General features: G+C 41.1%; 2 protein-coding genes across 4 annotated transcripts; both read left to right on the top strand.

The window, feature by feature from the left end:
* The first annotated feature begins 565 nt into the window (after window positions 1-565).
* LOC109864482 (C-X-C motif chemokine 11-1) lies at window positions 566-2,002 on the top strand. The gene is made up of 4 exons (XM_020452315.2): window positions 566-794; window positions 967-1,084; window positions 1,200-1,277; window positions 1,472-2,002. Exons 1-4 carry the CDS (start codon window positions 731-733, stop codon window positions 1,551-1,553), a joined length of 342 nt encoding a protein of 113 aa, XP_020307904.1. The 5' UTR covers window positions 566-730; the 3' UTR covers window positions 1,554-2,002.
* Window positions 2,003-2,849: 847 nt separating this feature from the next.
* LOC109864617 (putative monooxygenase p33MONOX) lies at window positions 2,850-19,132 on the top strand. Of its 3 annotated transcripts, none has more exons than XM_020452476.2 (4): window positions 2,850-2,932; window positions 16,558-16,697; window positions 16,869-17,059; window positions 17,344-19,132. In XM_020452476.2, exons 2-4 carry the CDS (start codon window positions 16,567-16,569, stop codon window positions 17,550-17,552), a joined length of 531 nt encoding a protein of 176 aa, XP_020308065.1. In that variant the 5' UTR covers window positions 2,850-2,932; window positions 16,558-16,566; the 3' UTR covers window positions 17,553-19,132. The 3 variants fall into 3 exon arrangements, with proteins under 3 accessions (XP_020308065.1, XP_020308064.1, XP_031653782.1); XM_020452475.2 differs by having other exon boundaries at window positions 2,852-3,060; XM_031797922.1 differs by lacking the exon at window positions 2,850-2,932 and adding an exon at window positions 6,870-6,954.
* Window positions 19,133-19,778: the final 646 nt, after the last annotated feature.

Raw genomic sequence — 19,778 nt, 5'->3', positions numbered from 1 at the left:
AGTAAATGATGATTGAAAATACATCCCAGTCATAGATAGTTCTAGGGATTAAATTATATTTATATCCATTATTTCAGTTCCTAATTTATTCGATTCAGTTCCTACTAAACAGATTAAATTAACATAACATAGTAATAGGCCTATTGAGGTGAAAAATAATTTTCCACAGAGAATTTGAAATATTATAATAATAATATATAATATTATTTAAAGGCATATACATATTTTCCAGATACTCGGATTAGGGAGATGAACCACATCACATAAAGGGATTTTGTTAATTCCTCTGATCTATAGAAATTGTATTTATGTCACCATTCCTCTGACTAAACGATTTATTTAACTCGAATTTTAAAACAGTGACTCAAAGCCAATTGAAAAACTATAAATCTTGAAAAGCCAGATGTATTATAAGCCACACTAAAATGTAATAATTAAGTGAGGTTGCAGAGTAAAAGAGTGGGTGGATAAGAGCGGGGGGCATTTTCTTGTGGTTGCTAGTTATTTTCAGTTTCCATCATAAAGGGACATTTCTTATGATCACTGGAAAGATAAAGGCTGTGTATATAAGGGGCCCCTTCTCTCAACTACTCATAGTACCTCTCTCTCGTCTCATCTCATATATCTCTTTACACACTCAAATCTTATCTCCAGTCCTCCATCTCTTCACACCAGACAGACTCATCTCGACCAACAGCTGTACCCGCAGGGAACACCACACCTTGAAAACATGACCATGATCACCAGAATTCTCCTGCTCCTTGCTGTCACCATCTGTATCACAGTCGCCCAGCGTGAGTCTACCTTTTTTTTACCCAAATTATTATCACTATGGTATGGGACGTTTATTACATGCCAATATGATGTTTAAATTTTTTGAGCATGGTTAATTGTTTTTTATTGCGATTTAGTCATTCCAAGTAGCTCGATTGTACTCAATTCATTGTCCACTGATTCTCTGTATAGGTTCTGTGAGCCAGCGATGTTTGTGTCGGAAGGTGCGGAACAGCTTTGGCGCTCCAAACACTGTTGAGGACATCCAGATCTATCCTCCAACTCCCTCCTGTGACAGGCTGGAGTTCATGTGAGTATATATCATCTCATCAGTTATGATGAGGATGATGATAATATGATGACATCAATTAAAATTAAAATCATTGTGAAGAAAATACCAATTTAATCATTCTATATCTTGATAGTGTTAGCCTTAAGAATGGAGTGCAGTACTGCCTGGACCCCAGTATGAAGAAAGTGCAGAGACTTCTCACTCGCCTGATGTGAGTCATGTAAACCCATTTATTTTCTGTTTAGGAGTGTCATAATTTACTGTACGAAAGATTAAATCATTCTTTAAAGAACTAACATTGTTGATTTCATTTGTTTATTATTTAGTACAACAGTTTGTTGAGGACATATGAGTGAAAGGTGCATGGGCTTGTCTCACCATTGTGTCCAATTGCTTAATTCACAGGAAGAAGTCCTCTCCCCCAACTGTCCCCACTCCAATTGAGGCCATCTCTAATGAGAGAAGCATTGACTCTGCTGATATCTGATTCCCTGTCTCAGACTCCCTATATGACTCCATTTTGCAGGGTTTCCCAAACTCGGTACTGGGGCCCCCACTTGCTGCACGTTTTGATTTTTGCCCGAGCACTCACTACACAGCTGATTCAAATAACCATAAATAGTCAAGCTTTGATGATTTGATTAATCTGTGTAGTGCTAGGGCAAAAACAAAAATGTGCACGGCGGGACAAATATGTTGTTATCCTATAAGGTCTGACATCCCATCACTCTGAATGTTTAAGACCAAGTCACTGTCAAAGCAGTTTAATGCAGAAGCTTCTTGTTCTAATTAACTTTATACTTCTATTTTGTACTTTTTTTTATATTTCAATTTCATATGTCTGTGTTGGGATGTTATGCTTTTGTGTTCTGTTTTGCACAGTTGTTGTCTCAAGTGATTTAAAATACTTTAATAAATGTATTTCTCATGATTTTTTATGCGTTTCACTGGATAATTTTGTTATAAAGCAAAATGTATCAAATGAGAAGGAACATTGTTAATGGTTCTGAACCTGGAATCTTGTAAATAGTGCCATCTTGTGGCTGCAAAAGAGCAGAGCACTCCACGTAAATAGAGATGCCTGAGACAGGTCGAGCTTACAGAAGGAAAGCTTGCACTCTCATGCCACATTGCAGGTACATTGCACTGTACACAAAAATGGTAGCCTATACTACGGATGTCCTTTCCAACTTCTAATAAATCTATGTGTTCTCTACGTCTTGCATAAACTCCTGTTGGATTTGTTTCATGTTATTAATTATGTGTTCCCGGTCCAAAATGACCGCCCCATTATATCTGAATATAAATCCATAACAATACATATATTATCACCTAATGTTGTGTTAGATATTTTTATCAATTTAAGTTCTTGTGAACATTCCAAGTTGTGAACTTCAATTGGCTACTCATTGACCGGAGCTCATACAACTCGTTTTTGAGTAAAAAAAAGCACAATGTATGGATTATTTTGTCTATAACCAATACTCAGATGAAACATATTGTGCTATTTATCACAGACTACTACTTCACAGTCAGTTGCTTGGCCTCTCTCCTCCTCACCAGTGTCATGATCAAAGATTTGATCAAGAGCCTCACATACATATATACATATATCGATTGGTCATTGTGCTGCCACAGAATGCATTGTCGGCAGAATAAAAAAGCTTTATATACCAGAGCTGTGAGAAAAGTTCTATATATTATTGAAACAATGTTGAAACAATTAAAGAACTGCCTGTTCCACATTTGAGTGCTATTTGTGCTGTGCATGTTGCCAGGCAACACAGTTAAATGAGACTAGGCCACGTTTTCCTAAAACAGCCAATCAGAACACCTGTAACAAAGGGAGAATGAGGCCATTTTTAGGTTCGTAGCTGCAATACACATTGTACCTCCGTGCTGTATTTGTTTATTACACTTGAAAAACAACGAATAATGGATAAAATGAGAGAGTGGATTGGCCTGGAGAGTCAAAGAAATCTTCCCATGAAAAGGTATTTGATCAGAGCCATATCTTGCTATTTGTCAAGGCATAACAGTTGAATAGTTAACCGACCTTTACGTAACGTCAACGTAGCTAATTTAGCTAGCACAAAGTGTACCTCTTTACGTGGATTCTGCCGATATCGTATCAGGACAGCAAAGTAACGTTCGTTATTTTTTTGTAATCATTGTGTGTTAAATAACGCTAATATCGTTAGTTTAAGCTTTTTTAGTTAGCCGACGTTTACCGCTGCTCAGGCTCTAGCCAATTTGGTCCATGCAATATTCGCGTTTTCACTGGGTTAGCTACTAGCTAGCTGTGTTTGTCGTCAAAGAAACATCACACTAACGTTATGGGTAACTTTAAAGAGTTTACTTGGTGGCAGGTTAGTTAGCTAGCTAGCTAAGTTGTTTAGTTAGCCAACTCACAAGATTTGTCAAGCCACGTGGTTGGTTGTCATTTCGAGCTAAACAATTAAGCCTATGCTATGTTTCAGAAATGGCCCATTGGCGCACCTCTTAGACCTGGTTTCCCAAACTCGGCCCTTGGTGCACGTTTTGTTTTTTTGCCGTAGCACTACACAGCTGATTCAAATAGCCAACTCGTCAAGCTTTGATTATTTGAATCAGCTGTGTAGTAGTGCTAGGGCAAACACCAAGACGTGGCCTCCATGACCGAGTTTGGGAAACCCTGGCTGCTTTCCAAACACTTAAAAGACATCCTATCCCCTCAGCCCTGAAATTAAGTGGACACCGCTGATGATGTCTGACGAGTATACACTTGCGGGGCAAGGGAGGAAGGAAATATATATATTTCGGTGTGTGTATGTTAGAGGTCGACCGATTATGATTTTTCAACGCCAATATCGATTATTGGAGGACCAAAAAAGCAGATACAGATTAATCGGCCTATTTTTATTTTATTTGTAATAATGACAATTACAACAATGCTGAATGAACACTTATTTTAACTAAATATAATACACCAATAAAATCAATTTAGCCTCAAGTAAATAATGAAACATGTTCAATTTGGTTTAAATAATGCAAAAACAAAGTGTTGAAGAAAGTAAAAGTGCAATATGTGCTATGTAAGAAAGCTAACATTTCAGTTCCTTGCTCAGAACATGAGAACATATGAAAGCTGGTGGTTCCTTTTAACATGAGTCTTCAATATTCCCAGGTAAGTTTTAGGTTGTAGTTATTATAGGAATTATAGGACCATTTCCCTCTATACCATTTGCATTTCATTAACCTTTGACTATTGGATGTTCTTATAGGCACTTTAGTCTTGCCAGTGTAACAGTATAGCTTCCGTCCCTCTCCTCGCTCCTCCCTGGGCTCGAACCAGCAACACAACGACAACAGCCACCATTGAAGCATTGTTTCCCATCGCTCCACAAAATCCGCGGCCCTTGCAGAGCAACTACTCCAAGTCTCAGAGCAAGTGACATTTGAAACGCTATTAGCGCGCACCCCGCTAACTAGCTAGCCATTTCACATGGTTTACACCAGCCTAATCTCGGGAGTTGATAGACTTGAAGTCATAAACAGCGCAATGCTTGAAGCATTGCGAAGAGCTGCTGGCAAAAAGCACAAAAGTGCTGTTTGACTGAATGCTTACGAGCCTGCTGGTGCCTACCATTCTCAGTCAGACTGCTCTATCAAATCATAGACTTAATTATAACATAATAACACTCAGAAATACGAACCTTAGGTCATTGATATGGTCGAATCTGGAAACAATCATCTCGAAAACAAAATGTTTATTCTTTCAGTGAAATACGAAACTGTTCCGTATTTTATCTAACGGGTGGCATCCATAAGTCTAAATATTCCTGTTACATTGCACAACCTTCAATGTTATGTCATAATTACGTAAAATTATGGCAAATTAGTTCTCAACAAGCCAGGCGGCCCAAACTGTTGCATATACCCTGACTCTGCGTGAAATGAACGCAAGAGAAGTGACACAATTTCACCTTGTTAATATTGCCTGCAAACCTGGATTTCTTTTAGCTAAATATGCAGGTTTAAAAATATATACTTCTGTGTATTGATTTTTAAAAAGGCATTGATGTTTATGGTTAGGTACCGTCGTGCAACGATTGTGCTTTTTTCGCAAATGCGCTTTTGTTAAGTCATCCCCCGTTTGGCGAAGTTGGCTGTCTTTGTTAGGAAGAAATATTCTTCACACAGTTAGCAAGGAGCCAGGCGGCCCAAACTGCTGCATATACCCTGACTCTGTTGCAAGAGAAGTGACACATTTTCCCTAGTTAAAAGAAATTCAAGTTACCAGGCAATATTAACTAAATATTCAGGTTTAAAAAATATATACTTGTGTATTGATTTTAAGAAAGGCATTGATGTTTATGGTTAGGTACACGTTTGAGCAACGACAGTCCTTTTTCGCGACTGCGCACCACATCGATTATATGCAGGACACGCTAGATGACTACACATGGTTGATGATATTATTGGTTAACTAGTGATGATGATTGATTGATTTGTTTGTTTTTTATAAGATAAGTTTAATGCTAGCCAGCAACATACCTTGGCTTCTTACTGCATTCGCGTAACAGGCAGGCACCTCGTGGAGTGTAATGTAAAGCAGGTGGTTAGAGCGTTGGACTAGTTAACCATAAGGTTGCAAGATTGAATCCCCGAGCTGACAAGGTAAAAATCTGTCGTTCTGCCCCTGAACGAGGCAGTTAACCCACCGTTCCTAGGCCGTCATTGTAAATAAGAATGTGTTCTTAACCGACTTGCCTAGTTCCGATTGTTATGAAGACTTGAAATCGGCCCTAATTTATCGGCCATTCCGATTAATCAGTCGACCTCTAGTGTTGACCCTTCTTTTTCAAGACCTCTGCAATCCACCCTGGCATGCTGTCAATTAACTTCTGGGCCACATCCTGACTGATGGCAGCCCATTCTTGCATAATCAATACTTGGAGTTTGTCAGAATTTGTGGCTTTTTGTTTGTCCACACGCCTCTTGAGGATTGACCACAAGTTCTCAATGGGATTAAGGTCTGGGGAGTTTCCTGGCCATGGACCCAAAATATCGATGTTTTGTTCCCCGAGCCACTTCCCCGAGCCACTTGTCACTTTTGCCTTATGGCAAGGTGCTCCATCATGCTGGAAAAGGCATTGTTCATCACCAAACTGTTCCTGGATGGTTGGGAGAAGTTGCTCTCGGAGGATGTGTTGCTACCATGCTTTATTCATGGCTGTGTTCTTGTGAGTGAGCCCACACCCTTGGCTGAGAAGCAACCCCACACATGAATGGTCTCAGGATGCTTTACTGTTGGCATGACACAGGACTGATGGTAGCACTCACCCTGTCTTCTCTGGACAAGCTTTTTTCCGGATGCCCCAAACAATCGGAAAGGGGATTCGTCAGAGAAAATGACTTTACCCCAGTCCTCAGCAGTTCAATCCCTGTACCTTTTTGCAGAATATCAGTCTGTCCCTGATGTTTTTTCTGGAGAGAAGTGGCTTCTTTGCTGCCCTTCTTGACACCAGGCCATCCTCCAAAAGTCTTCACCTCACTGTGCGTGTAGATGCACTCACACCTGCCTGCTGCCTTTCCTGAGCAAGCTCTGTACTGGTGGTGCCCAGATCCCGCAGCTGAATCAACTTTAGGAGATGGTCCTGGCGCTTGCTGGACTTTCTTGGGCGCAATTGGACCACTCTCCTTGAAGTTCTTGATGATCTGATAAATGGTTGATTTAGGTTCAATCTTACTGGCAGCAATATCCTTGCCTGTGAAGCCCTTTTTGTGCAAAGCAATGACGACGGCATGTGTTCCCTTGCAGGTAACCATGGCTGACAGAGGAAGAACAATGATTCCAAGCACCACCCTCCTTTTGAAGCTTCCAGTCTGTTATTCGAACTCAATCGGTATGACAGAGTGATCTCCAGCCATGTCCTCATCAACACTCACACCTGTGTTAACGAGAGAATCACTGACATGTCAGCTGGTTCCTTTTGCGGCAGGGCTGAAATGCAGTGGAAATGTTTTTGGGGGATTCAGTTCATTTGCAATGCAAAGAGAGACTTTGCAATGAATTGCAATTCATCGGATCACTTTTCATAACATTCTGGAGTATATGCAAATTGCCATCATACAAACTGAGACATTGTGAAAATTAATATTTGTCATTCTCAAAACTTTTGGCCACGACTGTAGTAATCAATAATTTAGCTACATTTTTTTCAAATTACAATTCTGTGAACTGTCTTGTGTAAGTTTTAAATTGACACAAAACCTGTTAGCAAAGGTGTCCGCTAGAGATGACCTGCAGGGATTTGTAGAATTGCACGTAATCTGAGAGTAAGTGGAGACAAATAAATGTATAAAAGTCACCTTGTCCGAGATAGTTATTACAATTTCACGCCAGGGTAAGCCTACACAAAACACAGACGAAACACACACCTCATTTTAATTGTTTCTAAAATTCCCTATGGAAAAATTAATGGTGGGATAACGATTGGAACCATTTACCTGTTTGACTGCTAGGTTTTATGGGTATTATGAAACCTCCACTGTGGGGCTCTATTACCATTACTCTTGAAGGTCCAAGGACCTTATGTTATTTTCAGAGGTAGACTGGCTCTGAGAGCCAAATACTCCATTGAAACGTGAATTGATTCTCAATTGCAAAACGGTTCTGGGAACATAAAGCCCTTTACTTTCATTTCACATCAAAATAATTTCATAAATGCTAAATGCACACTTACTGTCCACTGTTTTAACCAGCTTTATCACAGTTGCAGCAAAAGTATTTTTCAGTGACAACACGTTTTTGGCAGCCTTTTTTCATTACACACAGGCAATGTTCCCTCATTTTTTGGAACTGTGGTGTTCAATATAGGCCTACATTTCATTAGACTTTTGAAAAAAACACAGTTAATACACTTGTCCTTCAGATAAGGAGGTGAATGAAAATGTTGTTGTTTGATGCAAGATACCACTTTATAAAATGAATTATTATTCCCATACCACTATTACAGAGAATCAGGCAAATTATGCTTCCTTCTGCCTATTGGCTACCTAGCTTAGTCAAGCCTGCCTCAAAATACAACACTGCCCATTTAAGAGAAACAAAAGTTATTTACCCGATTTGCTTTTCAAGTGTCTAGAAATGCCAATGTTTTGTGCTCATGTAGGAAGCAACTCGCCCCCAATGCTGACTACAAATAATTTATAACTAGGCTATTACCTCACTAACAAAGGATATGTACAAATGTGCACACGTTGCTATGTGTAGCTTTTGCTTTGATCTCAAAACAAGCATGACCGCTCATGCTGTAAAAAGTCCAGTTTAAGTGAAAGGCACAGATCCATATATGGCAATGGTCTATTTGTATATAGGCCTACTGCATCTCTGCTTGTTATGGCACACCGGTCTGTGTAGAGTACGGGCCTGAGTGGTGTCTGTCAATGCAATAGAATCCTACTGTGATGCGTTCTGCCCACAACAAAATCTCTTGCATAGTTTGTTTTGTTTTGGTATGTTGCATTGAAAGTGGCTAATATTGCATTGATTCGATCACAATTACCACAGTGAAGGGAAACATTGAGAGTTTTAATTAATGGGGGAAACTCTAGAAAGTTGAGTGAAAGTTACATCTCGTGCTTCTCTGCGATATTTCTTCTGCGCGGTAGTCACGGTGGAGCTGCGAGCCCGCATGCCGCTTAGAGGGAACATTGCACACAGGTGTTCGGAGCATGCTAGATAGCTAATTATCGGTCTTCTGGAAACAAGTGCTGTAACATGGATATATGGATGTGTGGGAACTAACCCTAACCTTATAAAGTATGGATGCACCGATATGACATTTTTGTCGTTACTGATATCCAATCTTTTCCTTACCAAAAAACCTGATACAGATACCGATAACCAATATTTACAATTTTTGCGTTTTTTTTAAAGCATTCTAGTATAGTTGAAACAAAGTGACATATGTTCAGTTAGGAACAGATTTTTTAAAATAACTTGTAAATGAGAAATGACAAATCCATGAATGTATTTTATCGCACAACAGACATTCATGACACAAATATTTTAGCTGCACCGCATTACAGAGATGATTAAGTTGTTGGTGGCTCTTCTTACTATCCAATCTTGACTGGATGGAGAAACGTAAAAATTATTAGAAAAAAATATTGGTTTTAACAAAAAATGCAGTTAATCATTTTAGCTTCAACTGCTTGAAAACATTTCTGTCTCTAGGCTGTCAAACTGATATGAATGGCACAACTTAAAAACACCGCTCATCTTTCATTTAGAAAATAAACAAAAGAACAAAACTGCTTGGTTTAAAATTAAATTAAAATCTTGACCTATACCAGCCATGAATAAACAACAGAACAGCCATTGGGCTTAGTCATTTTTTCCCCCAGTGACTCTAGATGGCTTGGTTACAATATGACTGCACATTTTTAACATTTGGGGGAGGTGTTTCTTCACAAAGAGGACCTGCTAGGATTTGTCACGAGAGTCTGTTTATTTTTTTGTCTACAATGTGTGAAGCTGCACTGAAAAGCCCCTCACTGTCCACATTAGTACAGGGATCACCAAGATATTTGCGCGCAGCTTTAGCTAGGATGGGGAAACAGTGCTTGTTACTTCGCCAGTATCCAAGTGAATCTTCATTCCTGGGAATAGAAGGTTGTGTCAGGTATGCTAGTATCTGGAAATAAATGGAATGGGGGGGGGGGGGGGGGGGGGGGGTTAGTACGTGTAATACAACAGATTGCATTATTCTTGCATTCCAAAGTATCATTAGGCACAGGTCTACATTTGTAAATGTTGGCCGATGTAGTAACAGAAAATGAAAATACAACGCGTATCTCTCTCTGAGACACACAGACACTGGCATAAAACTTTTGTTGGCATTTCCGTACAGTTGAAGTCAAAGTTTACATACACCTTTGTCAAATACATTTAAACTCAGTTTTTCACAATTCCTGATATTTAATCCTAGTAAAAATTCCCCGTCTTAGGTCAGTTAGGATCACCATTTTATTTTAAGAATGTGAAATGTCAGAATAATAGTAGAGAGAATGATTGATTCATTTCAGCTTTTATTTATTTCATCACATTCCCAGTGGGTCAGAAGTTTACATACACTCAGTTAGTATTTGTTAGCATTGCCTTTAAATTGTTTAACTTGGGTCAAACGTTACGGGTAGCCTTCCACAAGCTTCACACAATAAGTTGGGTGAATTTTGTCCCATTCCTCCTGACAGAGCTGGTGTAACTGTCAGGTTTGTAGGCCTCCTTGCTCGCACATGCTTTTTCAGTTCTGCCCACAAATGATCTATAGGATTGAGGTCAGGGCTTTGTGATGGTCACTCCAATACCGTGGCTTTGTTGTTCTTAAGCCATTTTGCCACAACTTTGGAAGTATGTTTGGGGTCATTGTCCATATGGATGACTCATTTGTGACCAAGCTTTAACTTCCTGACTGTCTTGAGATGTTGCTACAATATATCCACATAATTTTCCTGCCTCATGATGCCATCTATTTTGTGAAGTGCACCAGTCCCTCCTGCAGCAAAGCACCCCACAACATGATGCTGCCACCTCTGTGCTTCACGGTTGGGTCGGTGTTCTTCGGCTTGCAAGCCTCCCCCTTTTTCCTCCAAACATAATGATCAAATCATTTTATTCATACAGCCCTTCGTACATCAGCTGATATCTCAAAGTGCTGTACAGAAACCCAGCCTAAAACCCCAAACAGCAAGCAATGCAGGTGTAGAAGCACGGTGGCTAGGAAAAACTCCCTAGAAAGGCCAAAACCTAGGAAGAAACCTAGAGAGGAACCAGGCTATGAAGGGTGGCCAGTCCTCTTCTGGCTGTGCCGGGTGGAGATTATAACAGAACATGGCCAAGATGTTCAAATGTTCATAAATGACCAGCATGGTCAAATAATAATAATCACAGACAGAACAGTTTAAACTGGAGCAGCAGCACGGCCAGGTGGACTGGGGACAGCAAGGAGTCATCATGCCAGGTAGTCCTGAGGCATGGTCCTAGGGCTCAGGTCCTCTGAGAAAGAGAGAATTAGAGAGAGCTTACTTAAATTCACACAGGACACCGGATAAGACAGGAGAAGTACTCCAGATATAACAAACTGACCCTAGCCCCCCTACACAAACTACTGCAGCATAAATACTGGAGGCTGAGACAGGAAGGGGTCAGGAGACACTGTGGCCCTTTCCGACGATACCCCCGGACCCCCAACCCACTTTGCCAAACACAGCCCCCACACCACTAGAGGGATACCTTCAACCACCAACTTACCATCCTGAGACAAGGCTGAGTTTAGCCCACAAAGATCTCCGCCACGGCACAACCCAAAGGGGGGGGGGGGGCAACCCAGACATGAAGATCACATCAGTGACTCAACCCACTCAAGTGACGCACCCCTCCTAGGGACGGCATGAAAGAGCACCAGTAAGCCAGTGACTCAGCCCCTGTAATAGGGTTAGAGGCAGAGAATCCCAGTGGAGACAGGGGAACCGGCCAGGCAGAGACAGCAAGGGCGGTTCGTTGCTCCAGAGCCTTTCCGTTCACCTTCACACCCCTGGGCCAGACTACACTCAATCATATGACCCACTGAAGAGATGCGTCTTCAGTATAGACTTAAAGGTTGAGACCGGGTTTGCGTCTCTCACATGGGTAGGCAGACCATTCCATAAAAATGGAGCTCTATAGGAGAAAGCCCTGCCTCCAGCTGTTTGCTTAGAAATCTGGGGACAATTAGGAGGCCTGTGTCTTGTGACCGTAGCGTACGTGTAGGTATGTACGGCAGGACCAAATCAGAGAGATAGGTAGGAGCAAGCCCATGTAATGCTTTGTAGGTTCGCAGTAAAACCTTGAAATCAGCCCTTGCCTTAACAGGAAGCCAGTGTAGGGAGGCTAGCACTGGAGTAATATGATAAAATTGTTTGTTCTAGTCAGGATTCTATTAGCCGTATTTTGCACTAACTGAAGTTTATTTAGTGCTTTATCCAGGTAGCGGGAAAGTAGAGCATTGCAGTAGTCAAACCTAGAAGTAACAAAAGCATGGATACATTTTTCTGCATTTTTGGACAAAGTTTCTGATTTATGCAATGTTACGTAGATGGAAAAAAGCTGTCCTTGAAACAGTCTTGATGTGTTCGTCAAAAGAGAGATCAGGGTCCAGAGTAACGCTGAGGTCCTTCCGTTTTATTTGAGACGACTGTACAACCATTAAGATTAATTGTCAGATTCAACAGAAAATCTCTGTTTCTTGGGACCTAGAACAAGCATCTCTGTTTTGTCCGAATTTAAAAGTAGAACGTTTGCAGCCATCCACTTCCTTATGTCTGAAACACAGGCTTCTAGCGTGGGCAATTTTTGGGCTTCACCATGTTTCATTGAAATGTACAGCTGTGTGTCATCCGCATAGCAGTGAAAGTTAACATTATGTTTTCGAATGACATCCCCGAGAGGTAAAATATATATATATATAGTGAAAAAAATAGTGGTCCTAAAATGGAACCTTGAGGAACACCGAAATTTACAGTTGATTTGTCAGAGGACAAACCATTCACAGAGGCAAACTGATATCTTTCCGACAGATGGTCATTATGGACAAACAGTTCTATTTTTGTTTCATCAGACCAGAGGACATTTCTCCAAAAAGTAAGATCTTTGGCCCCACGTAGTCTGGCTTTTTTATGGCGGTTTTGGAGCAGTGGCTTCTTCCTTGCTGAGCGGTCTTTCAGGTTATGTCGATATAGGACTCGTTTTACTGTTGATATAGATACTTTTGTACCTGTTTCCTCCAGCATCTTCACAAGGTCCTTTGCTGTTGTTCTGGGATTGATTTGTACTTTTCGCACCAAAGTACGTTCAACTCTAGTAGACAGAACACGTCTCCTTCCTGAGCGGTATGATAGCTGCGTGGTCCCATGGTGTTTATACTTGCGTACTATTGTTTGTACAGATGAACGTGGTACCTTCAGGTGTTTGGAAATTGCTCCGAAGGATGAACCAGACTTGTGGAGGTCTGCAATCTTTTTTCTGAGGTCTTGGCTGATTTCTTTTGATTTTCCCATGATGTCAAGCAAAGAGGCACTCAGTTTGAAGGTAGGCCTTGAAATACATCCACAGACAAGTTTTAATGACTCCAACCTGTGTATGTAAACTTCCGACTTCAACTGTATGTCCCCATTACCAGTGAAACATGATCAAAACCTATTTATTTCACTTACTTGCTGTGCTGTTTCATTAATTTGTTCAGTCATTTCATTCTCAACCAGGATTTCATCATACATGTCAAACAGTGAAGTTTCAGCTCTGTCTGTCCGTGGCCTCTTCTGTCATGGGTCCTCTTCCTCGGTGCGCACTGTCCGTTTCCATCTTGTCCAGCTGCGTCTAACATTTCACGTAAACCCTGTTTCTTGTCTGTATCGAAGTAGCAATCCTTGTACTTAGCGTCAAGCATGGTGGCAACACAGTAAAGAGGCTCAGAGAGAATTTCACTGAATTGCTTGTTCACAGCCTCTAGTAGAGTACTTTTGCAATATGTGTCGGCAGTTTTGTTGAGCAGGTGTTTCAATGCCATAAGAGGGTACCACGTCTGCTGCAGACGCAGTTTATGAGCTTATTTCTCGAGTCAGTTGTTTGAATGGAGCTAGGAGTGTGTTCATGTTTTCAATGAGAGTCCACAGGTTTGTACTGATTATTGCAGATAGTCGGCTGCATACCCGCCAAGCACTCATTTCTGTTCCAGCAGGTTCTCCATCATGTAAAAAGTACCGTTCCATTGGGTGGAAACGTCTTGCTTAAGCCTTTTTGTTTTCACTCCAAGCTGCTCCTGTATTGCTTGCAGGCGGCGGCTGTGTGCTAGCTGTGAGTGTTTAAAATGACCCACAATCTTCCTACCTGTTGCCACTGTCAGATATGCTGCATTGGGCCAAAACACCTTTGTTCGCAGACATTTGCAGCGTGTGCGCCATGCATGGCAAACTGCCGACTCCGCATTCTTCCGAAGCCTTTGTCATGTTACGTGCATTATCACGTAGCACAGTGTGTACTTTGTTCTTGGGGATTTTCCAAGTTTCAAACATGTTCTCAAATGCCATTGAAATGGCAGCAGCGGTATCAGAACCAGCACATTCTTGAGCATGTATGAAATCCTGGTCTACCCACTGTGCTGTCAGACTCCGCATGCTCATGGGGCTGACATCGCTGGTCCAAATGTCAGTTGTGAAGCTAATAGCAGTGACGCCCATAGCAAGTAGCTCATGGATGTGCGTTTCAACAATACTTTGTTGAACGTCTGGGGGGATGCACTTCAAATTAGTAATTAGGTTTGTGGTATTAAAAGATTTCACTTTCTCCGGTCCTTGGGAAATAATAGCAGCACAAACATTGCATATGGTCTTTTTGTTATCTTCCTTGGAAACTTCAAAATAGACCCACACAGCAGACATTGTGGGCTAGGTTAGGAAGGCTGTATTTTTCGTGGCGTCATTACCTCATCTACCTACATTATACAGGTATGCACGTCAGCTTTGACATCGGTGTTAAACTATACATAGAGCCGATGGCATTTTTGTTGATATGCTTACCGACTCTATCGTGCATCCCTACTATAAAGGTGTGTGTGTCATTTCAACGTTCTGTTTATTTGTATATTGTTTCTCACTGATATGAAAGATAAGGTCCTTTATGTTTCCCAAACAGTACCGCAAGCGATGCATGTTACTGTTCAGACGGAGTGTCTGGGCTCTGAAACTCCCCCATACAGAAGACGTCTTCTTCACCATGATTCTTCTGTAATGTAATGGAACTGAGAGTCATGATCAAGGGCTAAGTGGTTGTATGACATCAAAATGTGGTCCCCAACCGGCTTGTGCTGTGCTGAACACCAGATTTGGTTCCAAAGATGTTTGGGTCTTGTGCTGACACCCTAGAAGAAACCTCTAGATAGTTTTCTCTGCTCCTAACAGTCTAAGTGGGAACAGTGTATACGCTGCATTCGAATGATGAGCACTACAGTGATCAGAACTCGAAAGGAAAGGATTGCAACAGTGAGGACAAACCGAGAATGCAGGAGCATAGTACACACAGAAGTATGGGATATTCCTCCCAACATTCCCAGAAGGAATGTAGAATGATGGAACATAGAGAATATTGTTCTAGAGATTGTTGATTTTGGTTAATACTGACTCAAAAAGGTAAGATTGGAGCTTGGGTAGCATGCTTTTTCATTAGCCTATCATGGATCTATGGATTTCATTAGCTGGGAAACTCTAGATAGGAGACTAGGCTGAGTCTTCTGGGAATATTGATACCTAGCTGGGAAACCTTATTTGACTCTGGGTACCCTGCTATGTATAGGGGTTGTTTGGTGACAGGTCTTGACTTGTGCTGGTGGGTGCAGGACAGTTGTGGTCTGCCTGTTTATTATTTGGCCTGGGGAAAACACTCCCTGGCTTGATGCCTCTGAGTTATATGCTTGTGTATAATGAAAATACGTGGCATGCAGTGATCATATAATTTTGGACTGAGGAGCAGTGGGGGAAGAATTACAGAATTTTCATACTTGAGTTAGTAAAGATATCTTATTAGAAAAAGTAAAACTCACCCAGTAAAATACTGCTTGAGTAAGTCTAAAAGTATTTGGGTTCAAATATACTTAAGTATCAAATGTAAATGTATTTGCTAAAATATACTAAAAGTATAAATCATTTCTAACTCCTTATATAAAGAACATTTTGTTACGAATAGCCAGGGGCATGCTCCAACACTGACATCATTTACAAACAAAGCATGTGTTTAGTGAGTCCGTCAGATCAGAGGCAGTAGGGATGACCAGGGATGTACTCTTGATAAGTGTTTGAATTAGACCATTTTCCTGTCCTGCTAAGCATTCAAAAGGGCATGAGTACTTTTGGGTGTCAGGGAAAATGTATAAAGTACATTATTTTCTTTATGAATGTAAGTGAAATAAAAGTAAAAGTTGTCAACAATATAAATAGTAAAGTACAGACACCCTAAAAAACTACTTAAGTAGTACTCTTTACCACTGCTGACAAGAATGTTATTCCTGCATAGAGAGGGGTCTTAGAAGATCATTAGTCTGGGCACCAGTCAAATGGACATTGTGTAGCCTGGTGGGCTGCCAGATAATCTTCTGTTTGGTGGCCCCCTTAGGTTAATCACTCATCTCTCGCACTGACTGCGGTCAACAGTTTCCAAATATCCTTCGTTTGATGCAAAAACAAATGTTGATGGGGGGGGGGAAACAGGCCAAACTGGTTTACGTGGCCCACCATCATTTGACCCGCCTCAATGTCACAATCTTGCTCTTGGGTCTCGTCATTTGGGTAGTTGTCTGTGTATGCGTGTCTTTACCATGCAAAACGCATGCCTCTTGCCCCCTTATGGGCTGCAGACAAGAGTGCTACTGAACAACATGTCTAAGCTGCATCTTTCTACCTCTTTGTCTCTGCAGAAGCTGAGAATGCCAAGCGGGGACTTCAAGGAGGACAGGCTTACGACATCAGCTCAATCCACCCCTTGTGGCACCCCTTCCAGCACCCCCTGTGTTACCCCCAGCATCAGCCCCCACTCCTCACCGATACTCAACCGCAGGTATGTATCAAATGGCTATTTTTGGCTATTTTGGAAGAGTTCCTGTAGTAGAATAGATGTCCACTCCCCTCTGAATGAGCACTAGATTCAAATCTGAGTAATATTTTCAGATGGCACATTAGGTTCAATTGTTCTATGTCTCTAACAGCTTTGTTGTGTGTGGGCATACAGGAGCTGGTTCAACAGCCAGAGTCTTGCACCATTTCTCGCTGCCCCAGAGCTCAGTAGTCCTAACCTCAGCCCTGAAATGGGAGGCAACGAGGGAGGAGGTGGAGCGGGAGGGGAGAGGTGGAGCTTATTTGGAACTTCTCGCCCAGTAGTACAGAAGTCCACTACTGACCCCGGTTCAGAAACCAACACAGGTGAGAAATCAGTCCCTCAGGAGTTTCAATTATCAGGACTGTTGGCAGAGCTTTCTTTGTATAATTGTATTTTATTTTTTTAAGTGAGAAGGGTCTAAGAATAGACTTTGTGTTCCCAAGAGAGAATGTGTGAATTATAGTCTTCTATAGTCATGGTCAAGTCAGCATTTCGGTTTCTAAAAAATAACTTGAAATGTAATGGATGTTGCAGTTTTTTTGCTTTGATGATGCCATACCTTTTTGTCAGGTGCGTTAACAACCTTGTCTCCTCTGCTCTTCCTCAGGCTTCACACTAAAGTCATACTTTGGCGTGCAGAAGTCTAGCACCATGGAGGGCATCAAGACCCAGGTCAACCTCATGGTGGATGACCCTGCCAAGTTCAACCCCCCCAAGATTGAGATCAACAGCATCGAGGGCAACAGACCCCTCCAGACCCGCCCACACAAACTCAAACCCCGGGACATGAACGTCCTGACACCATCTGGATTCTGATACCCTTGCCTCCCTGTTGGCCAATAGCAGGTCTACTACCCTCCCCTGTCTCCTAAGCCTCCTCAGCTTCTGTGGAACACCGAGATGGAAAACATGGAGGACGAGCTACAGAACTATATCCCCATATTCCCTGAACCCTGATGTTTTATATGACCCTATGCCTGCTAACCCCACTTCTCCTCAATTAAAGCACCAAACGGAGCATTTCCATCCACCTCGCCTCAAGAGGGTCACTTTTTTTGGAGGGATGCTTTGTCATACAATGCCCTGTTGTCGTCTGCTTCTCAGTGATGTCATGAGATAGAAATTGTGGTTTTGATGTCTCATGAGTCCCCTTGCTTTGGATGAAAACCCCCAAGCTCATTGTATTTAACTCACTTTCACTTAAAGCACTGTACAGTACCCAGCCAATGTAATTTCACTGAACTATACTCAATCGCCTCTGACGCTTTAGTTTTTTTTATCACAAATTTAACAGTGAGTGTGGTTTTACTGACGTTGTGCCTAAGCTTGCTTCTGGCATCTTGGTCACATCAGTTGACCTTTTTTTTTTTCTTTTTTTGAAAGATGAGTGGCTACTGCTAACCAGGATTATTTGTATTTGTTTTTCTTCTTAACATCCAGATATTGTTTGTTAGTATTTAAGTGTCCTGATTTGTCATACCAGTCTGTAATGCTTTAAGAATATATTGATATGAAGTACAATGCATTGAAATGGTCATTTTAAAATCTTTTTTTAATATGGATTATTATTTTAGAATGAATACTATTCTTTGTTTTTGCAAGATGTTCCCAGATTAATTCTAATAACTATAGCTTGGTCCACTGATTTGGGCTGTAAATAATTTCAACACTAACAAAAGTATTCCAACGTTTCTGGTTAATTATTTATCTTAATTGCTAACTTTAAAGGGCCGGCTCCCCCATATGAAAGCCACTTACATTTTTGACTGGTACTGTATGTGTTTATGATCCAGCTTTCGTCTAAGAATTAAATGGTGTTTTGAGATGGGGTTACTAGCTAGTGTATTTTACGTCGCACACGAGTATAACATCCCACATTAGATTTTTTTTATTGTCACATACACCAGATAGGTGCAGGTAAATGTGTGGTTTTACAGGGTCAGCCATAGTAAGTTACCCCAGGAGCAAGTTAGGTTTAAGTGCCTTGCTCAAGGGCACATTGGCAGATTTTTCACCTTATCAGTTCAGCTATTCGAATCAGTGACCTTTCGGTTAATGGCCCAACTGCTAGGATACCTGCCCCCATTAGAAAACACTGTTGGGTTAAAAATAAAAGTTGTGAAAATGTTGCTGATTTGACCATTACATCTTATGGACACTAGATGGCACAAGAAGCTCTGAGCGTGAAATAAAGAGGACTCAAAAGATATTGTTGGTGAGTCTCATAAATTTTTTACATTCAGTGTTTTTAACCGTGTTCGAGAGGATCAAAACTCTTATGTATCATGGGTAAATTGTGATCGATTGACGGATCTACAAATAATGAGTAGTGATTTGTAGATCAGGCAGAAACAATTTCCCCATGATCCATCAAGGTTTTGATGCTGTCGAACACGGCCATTGAATTCGTTACAATACGGATTCTGTATTGCCAGCACATTCTAAAGGCAAAATCAACAATAGCACTCAACCAACGTTCCCTCTTTTTTTTTTCAGCACTGCAAATTTCAGGTCTGCTGAGCGCAAACTTGAATATTGTAAAAATTCTGTGCAACTTCCAGTGTGCGTTTACTGTGAACACTGGCTGTACCTGCTTTAAGTTAGGTTTAACAGTGACCATGTAGGCTACTGTGGCTATTTGATCATAATGTAGGCCAGCCAAACTCAACTGGTGGTCTGAGTCCGGACCCAGAGAAGGGTCAATCCGGACTGGACAACATCGCACTTTTTAATATAAAGGTCAAATTATTTTTAGACAGCTTTTAAAAAATCTACCAGGTGCAGCAGAGACAAATGTCTTTCTCTCTCGACGCAACGCCCACCTCTACTAGTGCCCCTTCTAATCCAATCACGTGGATATATGCAAATATACAATCAATCCAAATATCCTATGCGGAACCTTGCAAATGTTTTTATTTTTTATACATATTTTTTAATAACAACAAATGAATACAGGAAGTACATGTGGGAACACAAGTATATATATAAATAATATACAAAGGACAATTGGGCTAGGGTGTACAACATCACATTACACAAGGA

This window comes from Oncorhynchus kisutch, linkage group LG19, assembly GCF_002021735.2.
Source record: "Oncorhynchus kisutch isolate 150728-3 linkage group LG19, Okis_V2, whole genome shotgun sequence".
NCBI classification, from domain to species: domain Eukaryota; kingdom Metazoa; phylum Chordata; class Actinopteri; order Salmoniformes; family Salmonidae; genus Oncorhynchus; species Oncorhynchus kisutch.
Note: the sequence above shows the minus strand (reverse complement) of the source record. Positions and strands in the feature narration are given on the sequence as shown.

Excerpts from the sequence above, each read along its gene's own strand:
- LOC109864482 (XM_020452315.2), top strand. The coding sequence starts at position 731 with ATGACCATGATCACCAGAATTCTCCTGCTCCTTGCTGTCACCATCTGT. Across the intron at positions 795-966 it reads CTGTATCACAGTCGCCCAGC|GTTCTGTGAGCCAGCGATGT; the intron begins GTGAGTCTACCT and ends TTCTCTGTATAG. Across the intron at positions 1,278-1,471 it reads AGACTTCTCACTCGCCTGAT|GAAGAAGTCCTCTCCCCCAA; the intron begins GTGAGTCATGTA and ends CTTAATTCACAG.
- LOC109864617 (XM_020452476.2), top strand. The coding sequence starts at position 16,567 with ATGCCAAGCGGGGACTTCAAGGAGGACAGGCTTACGACATCAGCTCAA. Across the intron at positions 16,698-16,868 it reads TCACCGATACTCAACCGCAG|GAGCTGGTTCAACAGCCAGA; the intron begins GTATGTATCAAA and ends GTGGGCATACAG. Across the intron at positions 17,060-17,343 it reads CGGTTCAGAAACCAACACAG|GCTTCACACTAAAGTCATAC; the intron begins GTGAGAAATCAG and ends GCTCTTCCTCAG.